Source organism: Stegodyphus dumicola, chromosome 2, assembly GCF_044657685.1.
Source record: "Stegodyphus dumicola isolate Sdum_Otavi_A_Nest chromosome 2, ASM4465768v1".
Classification (NCBI taxonomy): Eukaryota; Metazoa; Arthropoda; class Arachnida; order Araneae; family Eresidae; genus Stegodyphus; species Stegodyphus dumicola.
This window is the reverse complement of record NC_140769.1, coordinates 201,283,810-201,303,571: the sequence shown is the minus strand read 5'-3', so window position 1 is coordinate 201,303,571 and position 19,762 is coordinate 201,283,810. Positions and strand designations below refer to the sequence as shown.

General features: G+C 31.9%; 1 protein-coding gene across 2 annotated transcripts in view; it reads right to left on the bottom strand.

Annotated features, from left to right (window-relative positions):
- The window catches only part of LOC118187985 (GA-binding protein alpha chain-like), an 89,468-nt gene that overhangs the window by 23,790 nt on the left and 45,916 nt on the right, over positions 1-19,762 (bottom strand). For both annotated transcript variants that reach the window (XM_085811627.1, XM_085811628.1), the window contains exons 3-7: positions 14,952-15,096; positions 12,622-12,706; positions 10,960-11,037; positions 7,727-7,861; positions 3,471-3,683 (exon numbers count right to left, since the gene is read on the bottom strand). In XM_085811627.1, coding sequence (XP_085667753.1) covers positions 3,471-3,683; positions 7,727-7,861; positions 10,960-11,037; positions 12,622-12,706; positions 14,952-15,096 — 656 coding nt within the window. The remainder of the gene's footprint in view (positions 1-3,470; positions 3,684-7,726; positions 7,862-10,959; positions 11,038-12,621; positions 12,707-14,951; positions 15,097-19,762) is intronic.

The following is a 19,762-nucleotide window of genomic DNA, read 5'->3' as shown; positions in this document are numbered from 1 at the left end:
GCTTATTTATATTTTAAGTAGTGTTTTTTAATTTAATTATATTTTAATTTAATGATCGTGATTTTGTGAGTTATATGTTTGTAGTATTTTGGAATACGTTTGAGTAGTATACGTTGAGTATTTTCAGGCATTTTCGTGAAATTTTTCTAATTTATGAGAAAAAAGCAGTGTACATGGATATAGTGAAGAGTGTGCGCAATGCCATTTTTGTGCAATTCTGGGATGTTTTTTTAAGTAAAAATAAGTCGATGCGTACATGGTTTAGTTATATTTTAATTAAATGATAGCTATTTTGTGAATTTTATGTTTGTAGCAATTTGGTATACGTTTCAGTTGAAGTAAACATGCATGGAAATAATTTTAATATTTGACACTAAGTATTTCTAACCATTTTTAATGTTTGCGGTATAAATTCGTTGGTGACGTTTATAATATAATAGATAATTTAGAGGTAAAAGTTTTTGGATATTTTATTTATTTTATTGGTGGAAATGTTCATCCTTGGAAAAAGTATATACTGTTTCGCTATCAGGTAATTTCATATATGTTCTTTTTACCGGATTTAAAGATTCACAAAATTTTCATGCATTTTCGTGAAACTTTTCTAATTTATGAGAAAAATTCAATGTACGTGGATATAGTGAAGAGCGTGCGCAATGCCATTTTTGTGCAATTCTGGGATGTTTTTTTAAGTAAAAATAAGTCGACGTGTACATGGTTTAATTATATTTTAATTAAATGATAGAGTTTTTGTGAATTATATGTTTGTAGCAGTTTGGTATACGTTTGAGTGGAAGTAAACGTGTATGGAAATAATTTAAATATTTGACACTAAGTATTTGTAACTATTTTTAATGTTTGCGGTATAAATTCATTGGTGATGTTTATAATATAATAGACAGGTTTCATAGCTACATTTTAGTTAAAAAAATAAGCACCTATAAGCACTTTTCAAGCACATTTTAAGAAAAAAATAAGCACCTGTCTAATTACATTATACACAACTGCACAACCTTAAAAAAAATTGGACTTGTAATTTAAAATATGAGCAATGCAATATTTATTAAGAGAATGAGCATTACCTCAACAATGGAAAACAATTAACTTTTTTTTTTTTTTTTTAATTTTAAATGACAGTTCAATTTACAGAATTAGTTTACAATGAGAGGAAAAAAATTATGCAGAACTAAACTTTATTACAAAATTTAATGATGATATTTCAGTTGAAAATATAGAAAATAAATAATAATAAGCTATATTAATTGTATTCGTTCGGCACCTAATAATAAATACAATTTATTTTTCCACTCATATTACAATTAAATAATTTAACTTAAATCAAAATTCTGAATATTTTCTAAATTTTCATTGCATAACAGTTTTCCCTTAACATATATCCCAAGCAAAGTAATTTAAGTAAAAAAGAGGCACATTTCTGAAATCAGAAGACAGGAAATTGCTTCATTCAGTCATCCTTTAACAGTAAAAGCTTAACTAACCAGCATACTCGGAAATTCCCGAATTTTCCGGATAGTAACTGGAAAAAGAGGAGTGGGAGATTGTAGCCGTTCTTTAGATTTAAATTTAGGCTAAATAAATGATTTTGACATTTCGATATGTGCATCATATAAAAACCAATGGAACTGAGAAATATTCTGCTTAGAAAGCACAGTAAAACTCTTTTAAGTGTTCATAAACAAATCTCAGACTAAACATCAAAATTAATTATCTCCGCAAAATACCGCAAACATTATTGCGCAACACGTGCGGCGTAATTTTTCCATATGTCATATTACGCAATCGGAATCAACATCTGCGGGTATTTGGAGAATAAAGAACTAAATAAAAGAAAAGAAAGAGACTTATTAATCTGGGGTGTTTCTGATTCTAATTTTCAACAGACTGCGTTAAATTTCCGGAATAGAATCAATCTTCGCTTGGGCTGGGTAGACCACAAAAACTTTTATTCCTATTCAAACCAGGTTGGACAGTGACAAAAAAAAAAACGGCCGCTGCTTCAATATTAGAGATTTTGCGGAGAAAGGGGAGAACCTCCCAACCTCCGTGCTGTATAATGTATTTAAAAAAAAATGAAATTATTTTGACTATTCGATTACTTTCTTTTTATTTAAGCCATTCCGAATATTATTCCTTAGGAAGCTAATCTGTGTAAAAACACACCCATTTTTAGAAGTTTATCTATACTTCAGCAGTTACTGCAATTATACTATTATAAATATTCATACATATGCTCATAATATAAGCATAATGATCATAATAAACATGAATGTGAACTGACCACGCGGAACGAGAATGCAAATTTATTAAAATCTTGATAGAAATTCAAACGTGTGTAGTATTTGGGTGGGAGGAAAAGAATACCGAATGTACCGGAATTTTCTACGTTTTCACAATTCTTTGGCCAATAGAACGACGTGCACCTTTCGCAATTCTTTGGCCAATAGGAACGACGTGCACCTATCTGTACTCTCGCGCGCACCATAGGTTACGTTAATGCAGAGGAAGGGGGGAAAGCAATTTTTGGGAGTATGATTCACCATCTGACGTTGCATATAAGGAAGAAAAGTTGTTTATTTAGTTTCGGCTTTGGTACGAGGAAAAAATGCGCGTTCATTAAAGACAAAGGATTTAAAAAAAAAGCACTAAAAGCAAAACATAAGCACTAAAAACAAAAAAATAAGGGCTTTAAAGAAAAAGTAAGCACCTATAAGGGCCTTTATATTTTATTTTCAAATATAAGGACTTATAAGCACTTGTAAGGACCGCTACAAACCCTGATAGATAATTTAGATGTAAAAGTTTTTGGATATTTTATTTATTTTATACGTGGAAATGTTCATCCTTGGAAAGGGTATATACTTTTTCGCAATCAGGTAATTTCATATATGTGCTTTTTACCGAGTTTAAAGATTCACAAAATTTTCCTGCAAATTTTTGTAATTTATGAGAAAATAGCAGTGTAGATGGATAAAGTTAAGAGTGTGTGCAATGCCATTTTTGTGCAATTCTGGGATGTTTTTTTAAGTAAAAATAAGTTGACGTGTAAATGGTTTATGTGTATGTGCTATTCTGAAAAACGTGCTAGGAGTTTGTGATTGTGCACTTTTTCCCAATTTTGCAGTTAATATTTGTCATGATTAAGCAGTTTTGTTACATAAAATTTCTAGCATAAGTGTAATTCAGCTACTAGGTTGTAGGAAAAAGTGTTGAGTAAATAAAAAGAAAAGAAACATGTCTTTACTTCGTGAAAACAAAATGGCAGCGAAAAAAAAATAGAGGGTTGCTGTAGCAGAGTTGGTCGTCAAATTTTCGCCAATAAATCGCCAAGTTACCATAATCCAAAGATCAACCGGGAATTTAACCTGCAAGATTTTATGTATGTATTTCAATGTTATTTTAATTTATTACTATCACTTAAAAAAAGGTGAATGGGAATTTCCTGAACTTACCAACTATTTTAAATTTTCGTAGTAACTCCAAATGTGTCCAAAATAAATCTCCTGGATCAAATGGTACTTTTTTCAAGAAGTTTTCATGATTTATAGCCATTAGTTCCTTCCCTGAGATATTCCAATCACTTACTTTTACATCAGCAAGATTGAAATGATTAGCAGCCCACTGAAACCACTGTTTTACATGTTCTTCAGTCCAAGAACTAGGATCTATCCCAAATTAATACAAATGATCAGTAAAAATTTTTGAAATGTTAATTTGATACATATAAGATATAAAAGAATAAAACATTTCTGAAATGATCCACTAGCACCAGAAAACATTATTTTTACTAGATAATACTCACAGAAAACTACTTTTTGTTTACTACTATGTAAAATGATAAAAGAAAGGGGACTTGATTGAGCCATTCATTCCAGCTCCAGTTAAACATGGTGTGGTGTATTTAATTATGGCAAAGCACACTAGGGCTATCTGCCTAAGGGGAGGAATGCCTTCGTGGAGGACTTTCTATGGGAAACTGGCTCGTATACACGTTACGCATGGGGAAAACCACGAAAACACCCATGCAGCCAGCCCATTCGTGGGATTAGAACCTCGGACCGAACTACCAGTGTTCAGTGGCTTTATCGCTCGGCCGCTGGTGGGCCCCAGTTAAATGAAGCGAGCAAATTATTAGCGAAAGCTATATTTTACTATGGTTTAAATGTGATTTAAGCATTTGCCATAAAATATTTCATATATAAAAACAGCTTGATACTGTTCATAATTTGAAATGAAATTGCATACATTTCAGCTTTATCCAGCTTTTTATTAAAAAATATTCCACTAGCCATTATTTTTACAATAACTTAATTAATAATAGCTTAAATAATTAATAATAGATAATTAATAACAGATTATCAGTTTTATTAATTTATTCTTTTCCAACTTTCAAGATATTGAAATATAGTGTCAGCAAGAAAGTAATTTCAGTTTTTTAGGGTGAAATAAAACTCAATGTTATCTACACACACACACAGAGAGAGAGAGAGAGAGAGAGGGGGGGAATTGCTTTTTTTTTTTTTTTTGTTAATCAGTCAAATATCCGTTACTTTGGTCATTTGGTCAATGACTTTTTATCATCTTTTTGGTAAGTTCATGATTCTATGCTAATAGAACTTCTGGTATTTATCAGCAATAAACTCAACCAAGTGCGATCTGAGATCATCGTTTTACTGAAATTTTTACCATTTAAGAAGTTTCATAAACTTTGAAATAAATGATAATCGAACGGGCAAGGTTGGAGCTAAATGGGGGCTGCGATATCACTTCCCAACCTAACTCCAATAATTTCGTATGTGTTGTTAAAGATGTGAGAGGACAAGCATTGTTTGGTGGAACAGATTCCTTTGTCATTTGCCAATTCTCGCATTTTCTCTTTGACTGCTTTCTCCAATTTTATAAGTCGTTGGCAGTACATATGCGAGTTGATCATTAAGCAGCTTAGAACACATAACACCTCTGTAATTCCACCAAACTGACAGCATGGCCTTTCCTGATACAATTTCAATATGATTTGTGCTGATTCATTATGCTTGGGGCAAGATCATTTCAAATTAATGTTATAGTAGACAGTGGGCAATACTTGTTTCCTCACCAGTGATAATTCATTTAAAAAAAGGGTCAGATACATTATGTTTGAAATGCATATCACAAATATTGCTTTGTTGTGTAAGTTGTAGAAGTAATATAAGTTGTAGAAATCAATATAAATAATGTCAGTTGTAGAAGAACCTTGTATTACTTACCAATTTCTTTCAATTCATTCAGAACCCAAATATTGAGCATTTCAATGAGTCTAAGACATCATATGTGCAATTGTGATACATTTAATCTTTTTGCAATCTCTCACACAGTTTATATGATATTTGATTCAATTGGGGCTTTATTTTGTCATCACCAACTTCAGAATGTCAGACAGAGTGTTGGTCATCTTCAAGTGAAAAATCTCCAGAATGAAAATTTTTAAACCAATTCTGATGCATGCACTCTATTACGTAATCAACAGTGGTGAATTTCACGTACTCTTTGCGAGCTTCAGCTGCTTTCTTGCCTTTCAGAAAATAAAAAAGCAAAATATGTCAAAAATGTTTATTTTTGCACTCCATGCTAAAACTGACTGTATATTAGCAGTTGTAAACAAAAATATGTGGAATTTGTTTTTATAGCAACCTAAAAGCGTCAACTACTAAATCTCCAATGAAAAAAAATTAAAAGATTGACAGAAGCATAACAAAACAAACATAACACTATATATTTGCAGAAACAGAAATTACTTTCTTGCCAACCCAATAATAAAAATATATACATTACATACACTATATATACAAGGGTAAGGTGAACAGATCTTGGCTTGACCCAGAGATGGCACTCCAGTCAGCAAAAATTTGTTTCCTGCCTGGGTGCAGGTGTCATTAGTTCGTATGACAAGTTTTAACTTGTTCTCTCAAGTAGTTTGATTACACGAATTTTCACAGTAGACCTCTTGCATGGTTTTCATTAAAATGGATAAACTTGAATATCGTGTGGTCATAAAATTCTTCGTTTTGTATTTGCATTTTATTAGAAGTTGACAAAAGTTTAGAGTCTCTGCTCCTTTCATGTCAACCATTAAAATTGGGCAGATGAATTTAAACAGGGTTGCACATCCCTTGAAGATGGTCTACATGAAGTATGGCCAAAAACCACAACCACGCCGGAAACCATAAAAAAAGTGCATGATATCATGTTGGACGATAGGCGAGTGAAGGCATGCGAGATAGCTGAAGCTGCGGGGATATCGGAAGAAAGGATGCGAAACATTTTTTATAAAGAATTAGGGATGCGAAAGCCTTGTGCAAGATGGGTGCCGCATTTGCTGAATGCCAATCAAAAGAACAGGCAAAGCAAAATTTTTTTTTAAAAATTCAGCGAAAAAAACTCGCTGAATTTGAAAAAAATTCAGCAAAAAAAATTTTTTGAAAAAAAGTGAAATTTGCTGAATGCCAATCAAGCAAAAGTGAACAGGGGATCCTACCGGTTTTGTGTGAAGATTTGTCATCATGGATGAGACACGGGTCCATCACTACACGCCAGAAACGAAACAATAGTCCAAGCAGTAGGCGGAAGCCGGAGGTTCCTTGCCAAACAAAGCGAGGTCAATTGCATCTGCTGAGAAGGACATGACCAGTGTGTTTTGGGATGCCAAAGGGATCCTGTTAATTGGTTACCTTGCAAAAGGAAGAACAATTACAGGCAACTATTACTCCAACCTTCTTGACCAGCTGGATGCCAAAATTCACCAGAAGAGGCCTGATTTGAAGAAGAAAAAAAATCATCTTTCATCAGTACAACGTACTTGTGCAAAAGGATGTGTTGGCAATGGGAAAACTGCGGGATTTGTGGTACAATTTGCTTGGCCATCCCCATATTCTTCTGATTTTGCATCCTCAGACTCCCATCTATTCCCAAACTTGAAGAAATTTGTTTCTGGGAAGTACTTTGCATCCAATGAAGAAGTTAAGAAGGTTGTAGATGAATATTTTCACAACCTTCCAAATTCTCACTTCCGAGAAGGAATGATGTTGGACAAACGCTGGACCAAGTGTGTTGAAGTCAAGGTATGCAGCAAAATGAAATCATTTTTAAACTGAAAGTAGCAGTCTTTCATTGTCAGGCCAAGAACTTTTCACCTTACCCTCGTATATGTGTGTGCGATGATTTGGGAATGACGCAGATAGATGTTGAAGCACACACAGTATATCAAAAATGAAGAAACTTGGGGATTACATAAATGCAATAAGACGTAGTTGAAACAGATGTAAATCTTATTTCTTTTATTGTAGTTAAACATTTTGTGGCCACAATTCACTAGGCACATTACTCATGCCTGCTTCAGAACAGTCATGTTTTAGATATTTTTGTGATAAGAAGAATAGCATCAAGCAACATTTTAGCAAGAACACAGGTAGAAGCAAAAAGTGCAATTATCCAGTATGGCAGCATATTAAGAAAGGTTTGGTTTAAGTTCTGAATTAGTTATGTCATCAACATTATTAAGTTATATCCAGAAATTGATCTGGAACTAATGCAGTGCAGAAAAAAGTTATTACTATTTATAGAATAGATGGGGGAAGTACTCAAATTAAAAAAATAATTCAGGTTTATTGTTAATTTATGAGTTATAGTTACATATTTTTACACATATACATACACATAAGTTTAAACCTACCCACAGGAATATTATAGGTTTCTTGTAGCTTCCGAAATTGAGGAGCAATCGTCCAGCGAGTAACCTGATGAGAATCCTCAGAGGCAGTTATTTTTATTTTCTGTGTAGGTGGTGATTCTACGAACGTGGTGTCTCCTAGAAGCAATTTAAAAAATCAATATAATTTTTTAGAACATAAAATGGACAAAAGTAGACTCGGTGTAAAATGTACTAAGTCAATGTTGCCTATGTAATGCAGTGTCATGCAGTATATCACCAATTTTAATTTCAATAGTTAAAAATCAATAGACATAGAATATGTTTGGAAAATTCATTATTAATACAGTATACATAATTATAGATAATTTAGATTTAAAAGATTATTCGCATTATTATTAAGAAAAAAAAAATACTGTCAGTACTTTACAGGTAAAGCAGGGTTTCTTAAACTGTGAATCATGACCTGCTGCAGAGGAGTCGCCAAATATTTTAGCAGTTTTTATATTTCTTATTCTAATAATTTTACAGTTACCAAATATTTTTATATAATGTATCTGAAAATAGATAAAGATAAGTCAATACAGACAAAGAAAAAAATGGAAATGTTTTGACGCATTCTTTTTATAATATAAATGCTCATTTTCCTTGCTTTGCATGTGACGCTGTCATTTCGTCTGTCACTTATTTAAACTTTTCACATTTTTCTTTGTCTTAAAATTAAAATTTAAAGTTAATGATCTAAAACTGCAAAAGTATATTACAGTACAAGTAAAAAAATTGACAGTTTCATTCACGCGTGTGTCGGATTTGCCCAATATTTATGGGGTCCCACAAAATCTTTGTAAATATTATGAGGTCCTGGGGGTTGTGAAAAAAATCTCAATGATAAAAAGGGGTCGGAACTGGAAAAAAAAAAAAAAAAAAAAGTTTAAGAAACCTTGAGGTAAAGGAAATTAAAGATTACAAAATATTCATTTAATTTCAGATGCAGCAGATTTCTCTGATTGCTTTAGTACATAAATTAATATGTATCAATTTCTGAACTTCAGTTCTAGCATACTGAATTTACAGGTATGCACAAATTGCTACATTTCATTTTGCATAAAAAAGGCTTTTACATTAATGTAATTGATTAACTAAATCCTCAGATTCTTTTAACCTCTACCACACAAAAAACTGATATCCTTTAAATATTTTTATGTGGCATACAGACATAAAACACTAACAAAGAAATATTATACATTTAATAGCATCATAAACTGTGAACAAAGAACTTAAAAATTACAAATTAAAGACAATGAAAAGAAACGAAATGGAAACAGTATGTGGATATCCACAGATAAATATTAAAACATGCTAGAAATTTGCTTCATATGGAGAAAGTCACTATATGCATCACATAATTGGGGTCTCATCGATTACTCCAGTTTTCGGAGTGCAGTTTGTTCATGCAATTTCATACTTGCCAACCTACAACACTCAAAAATCAAGAGATTTCTTTAAGAAATCAGGAGAATTTTTCAACGACAAAAAAAATTTTTAAATAATAAAAATATGTAGAAAAAAAATATATTTTTAATAATGAATTAATTTTAAACAGTAACTAATTAATATCTAAAAATAAAAATGTTTAAAAACTTTTTATAGTTTTTAACTTTAAATAGTTTTCGTCCTTGCACCTGAGTATTTCTTAAAGATTTTACTGCCGGGAAACATCTATTGAAAAAAGCTGCAGCATGATCTGAAGCATTCAGAGGCAGGTTGTGCTTCAGTAAAAAGGCAGAGAACTGGCATACTGCATTAATAACATTTTGGTCCTTTGTTTCCACAGAAAAATTTGATTTTCTTTCCAGTATAGCTCATGCTGTCCTTGTATACACACGTTTTAGAACATCGGCCTTCCAGCGAGCGAAATCGAAAAATCGCAATAACAAACAATACACATTGCAATATTACATTTCCTTGACAAAGTAATACAAGGTAAGACTGAAAAGTAGGGTGACTGATGTCATAATAATAACTGCATTAGATACTTACACATAAATACATCACTGTCTTTTAAAGTAGTTCTTGCTGTCTACAATACACTTCTGACAACGTTCATACAAGTTCTGGAAACTTTTGAAAAAGTCCTCCTTTGAGACTGTGTTAAGTTCCTTGGTAACAGCAGCTTGAATGTCTGGAGATGCTTGAAAATCAGTGTCCCTTTAGTGCCAATTTCAGACGTGGAAAGAGGAAAACGTCTGGTGGCGTACGATCAGGGGAATAAGGAGGGTGAAATAACTCTGTAACCTTTTGATGCACGAAGAACCATCTAATACACATTTCAGTATGAGGGCGTGCATTGAAGCTGCTGTTATTAAGGGATTTAACACAGTCTCAAAGGAGGACTTTTTCAAAAGTTTCCAGAACTTGTATGAATGCTGTCAGAAGTGTATTGTAGGCGGCGAGAACTACTTTGAAAGACAGTTATGTATTTATATGTAAATATATTATTATGACATCAGTCACGTTACTTTTCGGTTTCACCTTGTAGAAACACATTTGTGTACGATTTTTGAAAAGTACATGAATAGTTTAACATTTTTCGCAGACATAACTATGGCAAAGGATCGCTGTTTCTAAAACTGTTTCAGAGAAGCATGTGAAACTTGCACTGCTCTAGCCAAACGAACGAAATAAACAATCTCGATCTTGCTTTATGCTCATTGGCTAATATATGCTAGATGATCTGCAGCGGCGCTTAATAATCTCATTAGAGAACTGGAATACGATGTTTTCGGAATCTCATACACAAAGCAGAAGCGTGCTCTATCTCAGCGATGAAACGACTTTTATTATACATGCATCAAGGGAAAAAAGAAGCACTTTTTGGGGGCAAATAATGAAGTATTAAGTCAAACTACATAAAAATCATGAGAAATTTTAAGAATAAGAGAAAGTCGGAAGAAATACGCTTAAAATCGTATTGGCAGGAGTATGGTCAGAAATCAGGAGTCTCCCGCCTAAATCGGAAGAGTTGGCCACTCTGCAAATTTATTAATGCTTGTGAAAAATCATCAAGACAGATTTAGTTTCCAAATTTCTAGCCATTTATTCCATGATTTAATAAATCAGCATTGTTATTACTTACGTTCAATGAAATTTTAAATGTAGAAAAAATAAGTATATTACATATTTACATTAAACATACCTTAAAATTAATTCTAAATATAATGTATGCTGCATTTCATAAAATGCATAGATTAGAGTACCTTGGGAATTCAACACAGGTGACAAAGGAATTTCTTCTGCAGGCTTGAGAACATCAATTATATTTATCTTCTTCACACCTGCAATAATATAAGGACGCAGATTTTTTTTACATATATTGGAAACCAACACAATTTTTCGTAATCATAATGCATATTAATACTTAACACATTGTTTGCCACAGAATTTTGCATAAATTAGTTGAAAAATGACTACAGTACAAAGTCTTTAATCCAGACTCGTCGGGACTTCGGCCATTTCATATTAGGGGTTTTTCCGGATTATAGATCATCAATTTAAATCTGGTAAATGGCATGCAGAAATTATAAAATTAAAAATATGAAACTGTAATTTATGAAATAAAGAGCAATTATGATCTAAAGAATATCAAAATTTACAAAAAAAAAAAAAAAAAAAACTTAATATTTATTTGTTTACTTTATTAAACATTTCTTACAATGTAAGTTGTTTAAGTTGCTTCATTTTTTGTGCTAATACTTTCTCTTTAATTCTATAAACGGACATAACAGTTCTATAACAGTTCCACTGTTCAAATCCTGTAATTGCTGTGTCGAGAATACCGACTAACTTGTCAATCAAAATTTTTTCGTTTTCAATAACCTCTCTGTCACTTTCTTCACTATCGGAAGCAGTACATTAAAACATGTTTTCGCTTTGTAGATCCTTTGGCAGCTTTAGAATCAGACTCTTTTTGACATAATTGAAAGTTCACGCTTACTTTTTATAAAACTGCTCTAACAGTCTGCAAAATATAATAAGCCGGATCCAATCAGAAGATTAAGGAACAATGCAATCTGCAACATTAACTGAAACAGATAATTAGATAATTTTAGTTTAGCTTATAACATCCATTATACATTAAACGTGCATGCGTAAACGCATATGCACATGTGTAAAGGTTTTATGTGCATGGGTAAACGCATATGTGCATGCATAAACGATACACATGCGCAGAAAGTTTGTAGCTTTGAGGTCCGGATTATGGACGTCCAGATTAAAGACTTTGTACTGTATTGGTTTCAGGTTTATTCTTATATACAAAATTAGTATTTTATTATTTTGGTGCACTTTTCAACATTTTTTTTTATACGCAGCCACTATGCCCATCATGGTGTTAATGAAATAACTTTTAATAAAGGAATCCAATGGATCTCCTTGTTGATCATGCATGCCAGATCTTAATATTTTCCATTTTCTTATCAGTAACATTATGTTTGCACCTAATGAGTTACTTTTTTAAATACATTCTTCCACAAATGAGCTTATACGAGTTTCTTTGAAATAATATTCTTAAAACAAATTAAAGCAGTATGCAAAAAGGACAAACTGGTCACTTTATACAGTGAAATACATAGAGAGGGTGACTGGCAGTGCGGAAGGACAGCTCAAAGATCTGTCTACTTGCCAGCAGCCATCTATGCCCCCACGGCGTTACTAAAATAACCAGATGTCAGTCACCAGTGACCCCCATAGCAGCCAATGTGTGCACCAAAAGTACATAATTTTAGTGCTTTTAATACAAAGATATTCATAAAAATCTGCACAGTAAATATTCTTAAAAAATAATATCAAGCATTTCTTCATTCAAGCAATGTAAAAATATACATTATGTATACATTCAGCACACAAATCTGGAAGCATACCTTCTTTGTTTATAACTTCTACATTTATTTGGACCATGCCTTCTCCCTGGACACACTGATTGACTAAATTTTTGGTAGCATCCAACTATTAAAAACAAAAAATTAAGGTGGAAATAAAAAAGCCCACATATAAATTTAGAATAAAAAGAATATATAATAACTTATCATATGTAAAATTTTTATTCTTAATATATTCTTGTGAACCATTAAAATAAAATGAATTAAACCATGGATCCATCAAACTTTTTGACACAGTATTAAGTCCAAGATAATGATTTGTCAAGACTTTGGTTTTTCCAGAATTTTCTGGATTTTAGATTTTTTAGATCTTTAGTTTAAATTTAGTAAGATGGTGTGTAAAAATTAAAACTATGAAATAACTGTTTATGAAAATAACGAAGCATTTATGGCATTAAAGGAATCATAACTTACAAACAAAAGCTCAATTTTTATTTGTTTGCCTTATTAAACATTTCTTTCAATGTCAGTTGTTACAAGTTGCTTCGTTTTTTGTGCTCATACTTTCTCTTTAATTTTATAGATAATTTCTTGCTCTGTTTTAAAGATCCATTGTTTGAATCTTGTAATTGCCATGTCAAGAATTCCCACTAGATTGCCAATCAAAATTTTTTCATTCTCAACAACTTTTCTGTCACTTTCTTACTATTGGTAGTGATTTTTCCTAGATTTATAACTATACTACAGACTTTGCCATCTAATAGCGATTTAATTATTAGAGCATTATGATTGCAGTGAAACATTTCTGCATATCATCTCCATTTATTACCACTTCTTCCGATTTCTTCGCAAATTCTATTAATTGGAAAAGTTCACAGATTGTTTGCAATATCTGATAACCTTCACATTTGTAGCAGTATGTTTTTCCACTAAATTTTGTCTTGCTTCTGTTGTGCACTGAAGAAGTTAAGTCTAAATTACATTAGTTTCGTTATTTATTATACACAAGTTTATTTTCCACATACGCTTAAGGCTTACGTGAGTCCCGAATAAATAAATTCTTATTGGCTTATTGGACTTATTACTTGAGACTTATTGGAATTACAAATAAGTTATTCTCGATTCAAACAGCACTAAATATAATTTAACCTTTGAATATCATTTATAAAACATATTTTTTCCACATGGAAAAAATATTTCTGCTAAATTTCACCTTATTAAGACACTCAACATTTTGCAGCTCAGTTAGTTGAAGCCTGTATGTGTCGTCAAGCATGATATCAACATAAAAGCTTACCATGCTGCTTGTACTATTTAATAGAAATAATAAGAATAAAATATCAATTGTTTAGACATCAGCAGCTGTGAGTTGATATTCAAATGATGAGGAAAGCAAAAAATAATTTTTAAAAAAAATTGCTATGTTAGCTTCAGAGTTATAAGTTATTTAGTATGTATAATAATAGCAATGAAATTTGGTTTGTATATTAGCAATGAAATGTTTCGATTTGAGATATATGCTCAGCAAAAAGGTGGCTACATAGCCAAATTATTGATCATAGAGATTTCTGCTAATAAATTATTGTATTTATTCAAGATGAAAGTTTTTTTATTTAGTGCAGAAACAGAATTAAGAATCAGGACCCTCCCCGGTCTTTATTATGAAAAATTGTCTACTGCACATGTGTAAAATATTATGCTAACACTAACATTATGCATACACTAATCTTGGAATGTAACTCCTTCTCTTTTTTGCAAAAAAAAATTTTAAAAAAACTACTGTTGGTGGTCCCGACATTAAACATCTGGATTTTAGACATCCTACTAAATGAGATATTTCTTTTTAATGTTTTTGATTGTGTGGGTGATGTCAGATTTTTATATTTTGAGTATTATTATGGTAAACATCATCTATCAATAGTAAATAAATCTGTGGAGTAGCAGAATGAATTAGAATGAAATAACAGAGTATTTGCATATTCCTTTAAAAATATGCTTTACATATATTTAGGCAGGTTAATTTTTTCCCCCCTTGCAAAAGGACTTATGTATCAATTGCCTTTCAAATAAGTAGAATTTTATTCAAAATCTATGGCAAACTAAAGTTGCTTCTTGGCATAGTCTTTTGCTAATTTCCAAAACAGACTTTATATTATGGTTCTTACAATGGTAGAACTGCTAAGCTAAAACTGCACCAGTTCAAATGAAGGTATGCTAAGATATGATCTGCAACTTTTCCCCCAAATAGACACAATAAAATCTTGTTCCCTGAAATGCTAACTTAACAATATTAATGGAGGAAAGACTGTCTATTAGATAATTTCCAACTTTTTTTATTTATAGATACATTAACAAATGATTATAAAGTATACCTCTTGGGTATCTTGTAAGAAAAACTGAAATTCAGACATATCCATTCTAGTTTTTTGCTCCAAGATAGCACGCAGAGTTGTTAATGGCTCTGTAATGTCCATGTATAATATAATGATGGTACCAAAACCAGTTTCTGTCAGCAAACTGTAAATCACAAATGATATTTTATCAAGAAAAACACAATTAATATTTTGATACATTTTTAATCATACAAAAAATGGCAAATCCCAAAATTAACCAAAAATAAAATTCTGCAAATAGGTGAGAACAAAAGTTATGAATTTAAAAATAAATATGTGAATTTTGGACTACAAAAAACATAATTATGAGCACAAAACAGTATATATACACATTTTTGCATATGCAAATTAAGAAAGTCTATGAATGAAAAAAACATAGGCACACAGGCTTTGAATGAAAAGCAATGACCCATGCAGCTAAATTCACTCCTTTAATACCATTCTAAGAATAAAACAAAAGTATATGTGGGGTGTATTACTAATTAAACATAATCTAATATTTTACATAACTGTAAAACACATTTCAGATTAAATCAAAAGTTACCAAATAATTAACATTAAATTAGGGATGTAAGTGCCTGAAATATTTATATTTCATGTAGAAGTTTAATTTAAAAAAGTACAGTTTTATACATACTGTTACTGTTTTATACATAACCTAACTGTTAAATTTCCTTTGAGAACACCAAACAGGTGCCGGACAACAAAATTAAAATAAACTCACATAATACCTGAAACTTACAGACTGGTGACTGAAGTTAAACCAAATCACATAAGAGTCCTGATTGAAGTTTAACCAAATCACATAAGTTATCAACTTTGTAAAGTAAATTTTATTACTTCAAAGCTCAAACTCTTTAGGTCAAATCTCATACTGAAATGAGATAATATTTTATCTGGTGTTTTAGTATAAAATCAAAAGATTATTTTTCAATAAAATGCAATTCATTATCAAATTCCACAAATACTACCTCGTATTAAAATATCTATATCCTCTGACTATCCTGAAAACACGTAAATCTCAATACAATAATTCCTAAATTCTAGAGACAGCCACAAACTCTTTTTATAAAATACATAACACCAGAGAAGGATAAATCTGACAAGTAAGAATTCAATCACCAGTTAAAAATAAAACAAAAAAATCTGATCCTATAGTTCAATTACATATAAAATGAGTTTCCCAACTACACCACCGCAATAAATTACCCATGTTCATTTTGGAAGAATCCATGTTTTGCATACGGATCACATGGGGGACATGAACAGACCACTAAAATAAACATAAGCAAGATTTACGACTAAAACACATTTATTAATCAATGATTAACATACTATTATAAATTTTTTACTTAGACAAGAAATTTTAGTAGAATTAAATAAGTAAAAGTGTTGTTTTTTCCTGTGTAATGTAGTGCAAGACAAATTTTAAAAGAAAGCTATGTGGGAAAAGTAAGAATACAGGGGCTAATGCATTTAACATTAGCTCAGTAATTTGACAATATCTCTCTAAGCTGACTACATTTTTGGCAAATAAATAAGTCGTCAAATTTGACAAGAAATCACCAAATGTCATTAAATTTGGCAACATTTTCCTCCGGTCCATGTATCACCGCAATAAGTATTTGTTACTGAATAAATGTAATTGACCACTATGTTAGTTGTAACTGTAATTCCACCCTCCTGCTTTCCAGTAATTTTCGGAAGTAGAAAGTACTAGAATTATCTCGGTGGCCAGTTGAAAACAGCAAAAAAGAGAGCATCTGCTCTCAGTTGCTTAGTTATTGTCGTTGCGAGTTGCAGTTTTGCTTGAATTGAGATAAATCTGAGTTAGCTTTCTCTCTTGATTGTGTTGTGTTTAACATTCGTGGTAGTTTGAAGTGTAGTTACTGATTATGAAGTGTGATACTGTGAATACTTTTATAAATATTTCTGTGGAAAATTCCAGAGTTCTGAAATATTTCTTTTGATAAAAATAAATTTTATTAACTTATTATCAGACTTGTGCATTCAATCTATTATGAACCCGTACGGCACACAACGCTATATTAAAACAGCTGGCCAGTATCCCTACATCATTAGATTAACACGTTGATGCTGGCATGACCCACTGGTGGCCCATGCTTGTCTGTTTCATGGGACAGCCTAACCCACCGGTGGCCCATGCTAGATTGTTCCGTTGGGCGGAATGCATCACTGATGGGCCACATTTGTATATAAAAAAATACGTAGTACAAAATGCAATTTTATTGATTTAACCTTATACGTTAACATTTCTACCTTACAATCAAACATTTAACACAAAATACATAACTTATAATTTAATCAATACATTAAATATAATTACTTATGTTACCGATGCAATTTTTTAAAACATTTTAAACAAAGTGCCGGCTTATCCGGACAACTGCTACAAAAGGTCATTACTTTCTTTGTTTTGTTTGTGGCGTACTGTGTACCTTTTAAGTTTGTTAAGCATTTGTAACACCCTTTACGTCTTTTCCTCATCTTCGTTGCAGATCCTTGGTGTGAACTTAAAAAATGTTTTTTTCCGTCTACTTACTATTAATTCTTCACTAGGGGGGATTCTCAACACTTCAATAGATAATCAATAATTTTTTCTCTAAATTTTAAAATTTGATAACGCTTGGTTCCCCACTTTTTGTGAAAGTACCACGCATTTACTAAACAGATCCCACATATTAAGCTCAATACCATTTTACCCTTTTCCGTAAACATTTATAATAAGAACACATTTGGTCAGATATATCAACTCCCTTTTTTGCGCTATTGTACGAAAAAACGGTATCTGGTTTTAATTTATCATCTTTTCCATAAATAATGGCGCAATTGTGAGATCTCGAAGTGGTTAACACGTACAGGGGTCTTTTGTCGATCCACTTTAAAAATTTCACGCCGCTCCGATTATAAAGAGATATAATGTCGCCCCGTTTGTGTTTTTGCTTTGCCTGCGGAGGTAGAAATTTTCGATTCATTTTGACTGTACTGTAAATATATGTTCTTTTAGTGAGAATATCTTCAGCTAAAGGAATACATGTATAAAAACTGTCGGTAAATAAAATTCGGCCTTATATAATAGATCTCCTATCAATTTCATGACTACATCAAGAGAATGTGTTTTTACAATTATCATTTCATTTTTTCCAGAATAAATATGCATACTGTATGTATATCCACGTGGAAGGCAGAGTTTGTACCATTTTATTCTGTATGTGTGCCGCTTACCTGGTATATATTGACAAAAACTAAGGCGTCCTTTTCACGGAACCATGCTTTCGTCAATTACTATATTTTTAGCGGGTTTTACTGCATCTTTGAATGTATGAAGAATTTTATCAACTACATTTCGGAGTTTATGTAAACGATCCTCGGTTCTAACCGTTTCATTATCGGAAAAGTGCAAGTATTTCAATACTGCTAAGAATCGATCACGTTTCATTGCTTTCTGTATACACGCATTCGCATACATCCCCTTTTTGGACCAATATAGTCGAATTTCAAGTACCTGCACTACACCCATAATAAGCAAGATACCAATTCAACAATGATCTCCAATATCTCGTGCATGAAGAATAATTTATATAATGCAACACGATCATTGCAGTCCGTCTCTTCGATCAGTAGCTCTTCTTCTTCCAAATACTCTTCCTCTGATGCAGATTTTTCTGCTATTTTCCGCTATTCCGCATCATCATCTTGGTCAAATACATCAGACTCCCAAACATCTTCCACTGTGGTATTTTATCAGTTGCTGTGTCTGATGATTATGAAAGTATTTTATTTCTTCGTCTCTTTCGCACGATTCCAGATACGGATTCATCAGACGAATCACTAAATTCCATATCCATTGTATCTAATATTTAAATGAGCAAAAATGAAAAATGAAAAATGCTAACCGCCTTTTTAGAAGGAAAGAAACTTTTTACTACCGTTACACTTACCAGAAGAAATGTATTCTCAGATAATTGTAATGTCAGAACTCTACTGACCCTGCGCCTCACAGGCACTTAACACAGAATACACAGAATAACCAATGTGAGTGTTCTTTAGGCTGGCATGTTTCATGACATAGTACAGTCAAAAGTCTTTAATCCGGACTCGTCGGGACTTCGGTGATTCCGGATTATCGGTTTTTCCGGATTATAGACCATCGGTTTAAATCTGGTAAGATGGCATGCAGAAATTATAAAATTAAAAATATGAAACCGTAATTTATAAAATAATGAGCAATTATGATCTAAAGGGTATCAAAATTTACAAAAAAAAAAAAAGCTTAACATTTATTTGTTTACTTTATTAAACATTTCTTTCAACGCATGCATGCATAAAGCATACATTACGCATAGTCGAAATTAGAAAATTGCAACCAGAAAACTATTTGATGTGTACTCGTGATATTTATAATGACGAGGAATTTGATTTAAATCATATCAAAGACGGAGTACATTGAGATGAAATACTACATTTAGTAAGGAATTATAAGCCAAATAAAATAAAAACATCTGCCCTGAAGATAAGGATAGTGCTGACAGATCAACTTCCAGTTCATTGCGTGATGCGACATTCCCCCCCCTTCCCCGCAGAGCAGCGTGAAATTGATAAACAGATTTCGGAATGGTTAGAGAAACAAAGGATATGCTTTTATCAATTTTTTGCAGCATGGACATCAAAACATACTTTCGCTTTGTAGATCCTTTACATATTAGTAAATATATATCGGAAATTCTATTTGACATAATCGAAAGTTCAAGCTTACTTTTATAAAATTG